This window comes from Cryptomeria japonica, chromosome 8, assembly GCF_030272615.1.
Source record: "Cryptomeria japonica chromosome 8, Sugi_1.0, whole genome shotgun sequence".
NCBI lineage: Eukaryota > Viridiplantae > Streptophyta > Pinopsida > Cupressales > Cupressaceae > Cryptomeria > Cryptomeria japonica.
The window spans coordinates 642,432,134-642,441,295 of NC_081412.1; the positions used below are offsets into that span (position 1 = coordinate 642,432,134).

At 34.5% G+C, this 9,162-nt stretch overlaps 1 protein-coding gene across 1 annotated transcript; it reads left to right on the top strand.

Moving 5' to 3' along the window:
• Positions 1–2,451: 2,451 nt before the first annotated feature.
• On the top strand, positions 2,452–6,663 carry LOC131067729 (BAHD acyltransferase DCR). Its single transcript, XM_058002850.2, has 2 exons — positions 2,452–3,489; positions 5,713–6,663. The coding sequence occupies exons 1-2, from the start codon at positions 3,043–3,045 to the stop codon at positions 6,586–6,588; spliced, it is 1,323 nt and encodes a 440-aa protein (XP_057858833.2). The 5' UTR covers positions 2,452–3,042; the 3' UTR covers positions 6,589–6,663.
• The last annotated feature ends 2,499 nt before the right edge of the window (positions 6,664–9,162 follow it).

Sequence of the window (9,162 nt, forward strand, 5' to 3'; positions counted from 1 at the left end):
TATTGCAAACCTAACATTTATTGTATTCAATGAGGTTTTGTAAAGAGAGAACTTGAATGATGACACAATAACTTTAAAAACTGAACAAATTATCTTACCATACTTTTACCTTGAACACATGTGAGATACTTGTCAGACAAATGCGAATTCCTAACTTAGCAAATGCGAAAAAAATATTTGTATGCATTCAAAATTCTGGTTATACGTATGCGTCATCCTGGGAACAAATGTGAAATTCCATACTGTAGATTTGCAAAACACGTAAAACAAATGAAAATCAGGTTGCTGTAAAATTCACATTAGGTTCACCAATTTTTTAATGGGAAATTCAAGCATAATTAACCAGAATAAATGAGGTAACCAGAATAACTTAATTCTAACTAGCTAAATCCATAAAAACAATGAAATACATACAAATCAACAAAATGTCATTAATTAATCTAAAAACTCTTTTTGTTGGTTTGACTCATAGCTTCCATTGCTTTTCTGCATTATCATGTTGTGTGGCTCTCAATGTTGCATTGGGATTCTTCCATAAGATTGGCACAATAATTTTGAAGATAGTGGTTCTTGAAAATTTATTGAGAGATAAACTCATTTGATTGTTGAGTTGGCTGAGCTGATTGATCAGTGAATTGAATAGATTGATCGGATGATTGAATTGATGAATCTAGTTAAATGTGTTAATTAGGAATATATTTTAAAAAAGATAAAATGAAATGCAAATTTTATTGGAATTAGAATTTGGGGTTTTTTAAATTTTTGAATTTTGAATTTTTGAAAAGCATGAGTTAGATAATTAAATATTTAAAGAAACTATTTAATTATAAGAAATTGAATCTAAAGATTATTTAATTAAAATGCAAATTCATAATTAATTAAATAATAAAATTATTTAATTAATTTTAATAGAGCATAGTTGAATGATTAAACAATTAAACAAAAATTGAATAATTAGTAATGATGAAATGATGATTAAATTAGTTTAGAAGAACAAAAAAAATGGGTTAGTTAAATATTTAAAAAATATTTAATTAATAAAGACGAATAATTAGTATGTTAGCTATGAGACATTTTTAGATGTCTACTAAATTTATTCAAATTTAATAATTTTTTTTTTTTCATGATATATATTAAGCATGACCTATCATTTTAAATACACTATAGCTATGTACTAAAGTAAGATATATTAAATTTTCACAACATGACTTTAACCATACTAAAATTATCATTATTTGAATTGAATAACAATTGTTTTACTCATGTTATATAGGTCAAATACACTATAGCTATATACTAAAGTAAGATATGTTAAATTTTCACAACATGACTTTAACCATATTGAATTGAATAACAATTGTTTTTCTCATGTTTTATATATACTAAACCTTAACATAATAAACAATAATCACATGATTTTAATCACAATGAATTTATTATTCCATGATTCAACTCCTCCAGTCTAAAAATCATATTCTAGCACACCATCCATTATTCAAAGCAGGTCATTCACACATGAAATTCACCTTGCCAAGATTCTTTTTGGGTGGGTATGAATGACATTCCACTATTTCAGAAAAAAATATCAATGTCCCCAATGGCTTTCCAAGAAACAGGGCACGAGAAATGAAGAAGAAGAAGAAGAAAGTATAAAAAAACGGGGTCTGCCCACCAAACATCTAGTGGCCACAGTCGAGGCAACAAAAACATGATGTCCATCAAAGAAGACTTCCACAACACGGGGGAAAATCATTGAATGAGAAAACATTGTGGGCCGAAGCTGTATTTCTTTTACGAAGCACCAAACGTTTAACATATTAGATTTAGGGAAGCACCCAGGTTAATTCCAATAAACAATACGCAGATTCCATACAGATGTCAAACCCTAATGAGGTGGAATTGGAATGACGAATTCTCCATTTTATGGGGTGTCCCAGTGATTATTTAGTTTATTCTTGCTGTTTTCCCGCTTGATATCTGATGGGCAGTGAGAATCATGTGAATAAACAAGGCTGACATGTCCCACACCTGTTTAACATTTAGGCTCAAGGGCCATGAACCTGTCACCGGCTGAGATGTTACACCTTTTAAAATTTTAGATATGCAAGTTGCACAGAGAGCCCATTTTGTTTACACAGTAGTCAGCAGGCGTTATCCATTGAGAAAAATCTTTTGCCATCTGTAGTATTCCTCTATGAGTTGACTACAAAATACATTAAGGAGCGCCAGGTACATGTACTCACTGCTCATTCCGGATGTCAGCAAACAGCATACTATACATCTCAGCATTTTACAAGTGCCCCTCGTCGTTTAGTGACCCAATGGCTCAGTGCCATCTATGCACTATTTTTTTTGTTTTGTTTTATCTCATCATACCCCGTGACGTTGGACGTTCCCTGGGTTATAAATCCAGGGGGGTTTCATTCTGTCCCCAGGCATTGTGTTGTTAGTTGCCTGAGATTTTGTTTGTGTTTCTTTTTCTCTTTTTGGGGAGGTCCTAGATCAAATTCTGTTTGGTTTGGAGTAGAGCACAAGTTATATTTGGTTTGGAGGGGAGCATAAGTTATAGGTTAATTTTGTTTAGAATAAGAGTTAAAGATTGGAAGGTATTCATTTTATTGATAACAATTTTTTTTGAATTGTCAGTTGTTAAAGTGGAGGGAACTTAAGAGGAAACTTAAGATTGTTAGTTTGAAACTTTTTAGAATAAAAAGAAAAGATTGAAAAATATTCAGACCATGTCAGCTGTCAAAATAGAGAGAACCTGCGATTATCTCTAGATTGTGTAGTTAATTGTCTGAGATTTCTTCTGGATTGTTTTAATTGAGTTGTTTTCTTTTAGAAAAGGTTTTAAGTCGATCAAAAATCAATTAGTTAGTTATTTGACAGGGAGCGCAAGTTTTCTTTTGATTAAGAGCTCATAGATTGAAGAAAGATTACTTATTTATTTGATAGGGAACACAAGTTGTTTTTTCAATTAAAAAAAAAAGATTGAGCGATATCTATTTGGCCAAAATCATTCAAAACACTTATCTCTTCAAAATGCCGGCTGCTGCCAAAATTGAGAGAGCTGTCCGGTTGGGGAGGAAATGGACGGTGTTTCCGGCTCGTGCTTCAGTGCCTCAGCAGTGCCGGCTTTGCTCATCGGATCTGCAGATGTTGGGTTGTAATTATATTCAGAAGGGTCTTGTTTATTCTATGGCGGGCGCAACCTTTGATTTTAGGGCTGTTGTGGAGCTGCTGAAGAAGAGTCTTTCTGAGGCTCTGGTGTATTTTTATCCCTTGGCTGGACAGCTCGCAAGTTCTTCTGATGGAGTTGTGGTTATTGACTGTAATGACAGAGGAGCTGATTTTATTGAGGCAACTGCGGATGGAGTTGGGATTTCAGAGATTATGGAGCAGAATATCGGTGCTTCAGTTCGGGAGCTCTTTGCTTTGGATGGTGCAATTAATACCAACGGTCATTTTTTACCTTTGTTGGTCGTTCAGGTAAAGCTTAGTATTTCATTTCTGCTTTTTCGGATTGTTTAATGTGAAATTTGGTGTTGTGATTCGTGAATCCTGATTGGTTCTAAGTTTTTTTTGTTGTGTACGGCTGGTATTATGCTATGGAAAGTTGAACTTTATTAGCTAAATGTTTTACAGTCGGTTTGTTTTTTGGGGTGTCTTTTTTAATACCTGCAGAAGTATACCAGCTTGGCAGTTCAGTTCGTTTGAGGTGATTGGTAGCTTTAGATTTTTGTTTTCTATTTCAGTAGAGTTTGTGCAGTATTCCCTATTCTTATTACTGCTTTCGATTCTCTCTACTGCCTTCACGAGGTGCTGTCTGTTTAACAGTGATTCGATACCTCCCACATGTAACTCTAATGTTGAAAGTTTTCTGCAGTTTATCAGTTTTGTCTCTGCAATTGTCCTCTCTGCTGTTTTTTCCTTTACCCTCTCTCTAGTTAATGTGGTGGTGCTCTTTAAAACTGTGTTTATCCGGTCTGTTAGATTTTCTAGGTTATCAAGACCATTGTTACTTTTGTCAGAGCATGATTTTGAACAGGATTGTTTAGATTGAGCTGCTGTTCAGTTTGATTGTGTAAGTGTTTTTTAAATGTTTTCGTCAGATTTTGTGACCCGTTATTAGATAGCAGAAATTAAGAGAAGAAAAAAATCATTATGATGACTGAGTAAAATCTTTCTACATTCCGAAGCATTTTCCAACACTTTTTTGGATTGAATATATTCTATAACTTTTATATAATCAGCGTGTTCAATTTTAATCTTGATAAAATTAAATTTACTGTTGATTCAAATGAATCATGTTTCTATTGCTTGTTGATATATTGTAATTTAACTTTATTTGAATTTTTAAATGGATTAATGAAGTCAAAGTCAGTGATTTTTGTATGTACAAATATTAAAAAAGTGGACGAAAACATTTCAATCAAAACATATAATTATATATTTAATTAGAGATTAGAAAATATAATATTTAATCAACACTTAATTTGTTCATTTGTAAAGATACCTTAAGGTAAATATGAAATAAGTATATATATTTATCTGGTTAAAATCTAATTTGTCTAATTTGATATGTTGAGCTATATCTGGATAATGAGCAAAGAGCTTGCCTGATATGAAATCATCAAAAAGCCTCTTGATGGGTTTAACTTAGTAACAAGCTTTTTTCGTGATGGGACATTGGGTTTTCCATCATTTCTGCAATTAGTAGATGCTTGCGTATGAATCCCTGAGATTGTCGCCAAGTTGGGTTTAACTTGGTAACAAGCTTTTCGTGATAGGACATTGGGTTTTCCATCGTTTCTGCAATTAACAGATGCTTGCGTATGAATCCCTGAGATTGTCGTCCAGTTGCACACTTGTCGTCTAGACAATGCAGTGAATATACAGTCATTTTAGGTGGCGTTAGGTGTTGGAATTTTGTGCTTTTCAAGGACATTTGAAGTTCCTTCCAAAAAGGAATCTACTCAAATTTAATAAGCAATGTCGGTGTGATGGTTACCTGTTTTGGTATCAAATCTTGTTGGCTCCTCGGACTAGCTGTTTTTAGGAAATTATTGAACTCCTACCGACGGTATAAGCATCATTTTGGGGTGCTTGGCTTCCTCTTTCACCTATTCATTTGGGCATGGCTTCTAGAAGTGTTTTTACACTTCTGAAATTCAGTTCCAAACAAACTGGAATTCCCAACTATTAGGGATTCAGTTGTCCTAGGTTATCTATCTTGACAAACTGGCTTGATTACCCAAGTAGGAATAGGGTTGCTGTGATTATCTTTTGTCCAACTTTTCTTTTTGGGTTGTTTTTAGCAAATAACTTTTCCAATCTGATTTGGAAAAAAAGGAATAGGTAATTTCTTGAAAGTCTTAACGTAATTATTTTTTAATGGGTAAAAGTTTTTTATTTGAAGTTATGAATCACAAACAAGTCGCCTAATGTCTAACAAAACATTCAATAATGACATTTCAGCTACTACAACAAGTCTTAAACAACGTATTAAACAAGAAGTCTTAAAGATATTTAACCATCGCACAATACTGACACAACAAATCGTAATGTTTTATCTTTGTAAATCTCAATTAAATGAATGTTACATAAACTATCCATGGTTAAGAGATGAAATGTTTTGTGGGTACAAGGTACAATTTGACACACTGAATGCTTCTAACAGAGGTAAATGTTCATGTTTGTTTTGTCGATCAGGTAACGAAGCTGAGAGATGGAATTGCAGTATCATTCACAGTAAACCATGCAATTGTGGACGGGACAGCTCTGTGGCATTTCATCAACTGTTGGGCCCAAATATGCCGAGAATCATTAGCCTCAATCATAGATCTCCCCCCACTCCACTCTCGCTGTTTCACCACAGGCCTTCCCATAAAGCTTAATCTCCAGAGCCCAAAAACCGAATGCCTTAGTACATTCACCCTACCTCCACTGAGCGAAAAAATCTTCCATTTCACAGCTGAAACCATATCTCGGCTAAAGCAACAAGCCAACAGAGCCACTTCCAAAGACAAACCCATTTCCTCCTTTCAAGCTCTCTCTGCACACATATGGAAGGCCATCACCAAAGCTAGGGGTCTTTCTCCATCAGAGTTAACAACCTTCAAGCTTGCAATCAACTGTAGATCCAGAATAGTCCCTCCACTACCTTACTCTTATTTTGGTAATGCAATTCAATTTGCCAGTGCCACCATTTGTGCAGGAGAGATCATGGACATGAGTATGCCGTGTGTAGCACGGCTTCTACACAGCATCATATCAGCCCACCAAGATGTTAACATCAGAGCTGAATTGGAAAAGCCCCCAACTATCGTCCAGCTTGACAAGTCCAGTCCTAAGAACACTGTGATGATGGGAAGTTCTCCAAGATTTCCAATGTATGATAATGATTTTGGGTGGGGAAGGCCAATCGGCGTGAGAAGTGGATGGGCAAATAAGTTTGACGGGAAAATGTCTTCTTATCCGGGATGCGATGGATCAGGAAGTGTGGACATTGAAATTTGTCTGCTTCCCAAAACCATGAGTGTTTTGGATTCGGATCCACATTTTCTTTCTCCATTCACCCAGCTATGACTGAGCACGTGGATTTTCTGATCCAGTCTGATCTGAAATGAAAATCTTGTCGAGTACGGACAAGATTGATGTGCATATTGCTTTCACTGTTCTCAATATACCTAGTTTTTTTTTATGATATCATAATTTTTTTAGGTATTTGAGAGTACCTATGTACACTTGTTTGATGTCCAAGTAGCTAAAGAATGTTAACAAGGATGATTAGTGCATAGATTACTTTAGAAAATATAACTATTTATAAAATTAGATTTGAAAGAGGATGATGAAATGTAGAAATTATTCATCATAAATAAAAAATATCAAATAAGACAAAAATGCATGATTGAATCTTGATATAGATGTCAAATCATTATTTTTCAAGAGAGTGATAAGAGAAAAAATTATATAGTTGTATCATGATATAAACATCATAAAAGAAAAAAACACCCACACATGAATCTAAAAGGACAAAAAAAAGGACAAAAAAAATTATACAGCCATTTTGTCGCTGAATAGACAAGCCATTGAATCTTGATATAAATGTCACAAAAGAAAAAATACTTACAAACTATTAAAAGACCAAACTATCATACTTTCATAGTAAAACACGAGAAACATTCTTGCATGATCCTAAAAGTTAAATATGTCAAACAAGAGGAAAAACACTATTTAAGAAATTTAAGATATTTTATCAAAGTATAACGATTACTATAGATTTTTAAAATTTTTAGAGACATGTTAATTATTAAAAAATACAAATTATGAAATGAATACCAACAAATATATAAACGAAGGTCCCTTCTTGACATCGGTTGATTGGAATTAAGTTTTGATGGGTCTTCTAAAGGTAACTAGAGTCAGGCGGGTCGAGGAGGGTCATTAGAGATCTAAGTTACAAAGTTATGGTGGCCTATGTGGCTAATCTAGGCAATAAAACATCTAATGTGGAAAAAGTGATGGTGTCTTTCTTTGGCATCTCTATTGCCAGAGACAGGGGCTACCGGGTGACTCTAAACATGTCATCATGATGTTGCAAGGAAAGGCAAATCCTAGATGGTGGGTGGTGGACCTAATCACTAAATGTCAAGGTATTATTGCTATGTTCAACCATGTAAGACTTCAACACACCTTAAAAGAAGGCAATAGGACTGCGGATAGGTTGGCTAACTTAGTTCCTTTTTTTGAGGGGCTTAAAACTTGGACAACGCAACACGAATTACCTGAAGATATTTGTGTCACGATGCTTGAACACATTAATCTTGGAATGAGAAATAAAGATTTTAAAATTGCCCTTTTTGTCTTCATTCTAGCCATGTTGTGCATAAATAATTTATTGAGTGGCGTTGTCATTGTTAAATTTAGTCAAAGCTTCACTTTGTATAATACTACCTTTTTTTGTTTCTTTCTCAAACCTGGTTTTAGCAATCCTTTTTGGGCACTGTTATTGGCCTTACTATGCAAACCATGGGTGGGTACCTTATTCAGATAGAGTGAAACAATTATGAAACATTCAATGTTGTTCTTTTGAATAAGGTTGTGTAGGAAAACTTAGCGACTTATGTTGAAGGAATGAAGGGGTACAACCCTACTCTTTCTAAGCAGTTTGCCCAATCTTGGGATGAAGGAGAAGTTCAAGTGGGTGGTGTAAATTCATTGTGTCTATGGAATCCTTTGTAGCTCTTACGAGTCTTGTGGTGGCAAGCATGAATTTCCCAAAGAAGCCAAAGGGTAATTACAAGTAGGATTTCAAGAGGTTCTTGACTCCATGAGAGAATGTGGCCAGCCTGCAAAGTGGTTTCAATAGGAATGACTTACCTAGGGTTTGGAAAGAGGTATTGCCACTTCTCATGAAGTTCATCACCTTAGACAAGAGATTTAAAAATTTTCGTCCACATTTTTTCCATACGCTCAACCATTTAAGGTACTAGTTGAAGATGAATATCCCCTATAAGTTGATTTCATATATTTATGAGTCTAATGTCCTTCCCTTACACCAAGGGCTTATCCTATGGCTATATACAATTTTCACCTAAATCTAACCTTAACCTATGGACCAACTTACAATAATTCCTCTGGTATGACTATATGTGTTGATATTTCAAACATCCCAAAGTGTAAAGGTGCTAGTTCTAATCCTAAACCCAAAGGGACCCCTACCTAAGTTAACCTTAGAAGAATGGCTAAATCTTAGAATCCCCCAACCCTCCCATTTTGGAGTGCATTTTATAAGAGTTGAAGGAATAAAATAATGTCTCTGAGGAATTTTCTTCCTTGTGGTCTACTGGTTTGGGATGGACCCTGGATTTAACCCTATTAATGAATTTGGCATCCCTTCTACTCCTCCTTTTGGTTCCACTCACTGACAAATTTGTCAAGGAAGTGGGACTTCCCTACTTTTAAAGATAAAATTAATGAGATCTATGATGATTACAATAAGTAGGAATAATCTATTGGATCTTGGGTCATCTTGATGTGCTAAAAAATAAAATTAACAAATTGGAAGCCCTCATTGAAGTGGATTCTAGAGATTCTAGATGGGAGATGAGAAACATTGATCAGAGGGTTTGGGCCATAGCTAATGATTTAGTTAAAAAT

What these genes read in the sequence shown, in the direction of transcription:
- LOC131067729 (XM_058002850.2), top strand. Translation starts at nt 3,043, where the DNA reads ATGCCGGCTGCTGCCAAAATTGAGAGAGCTGTCCGGTTGGGGAGGAAA. An exon ending in TACCTTTGTTGGTCGTTCAG is followed by an intron (nt 3,490 to 5,712) that starts GTAAAGCTTAGT and finishes TTTGTCGATCAG; the next exon opens with GTAACGAAGCTGAGAGATGG.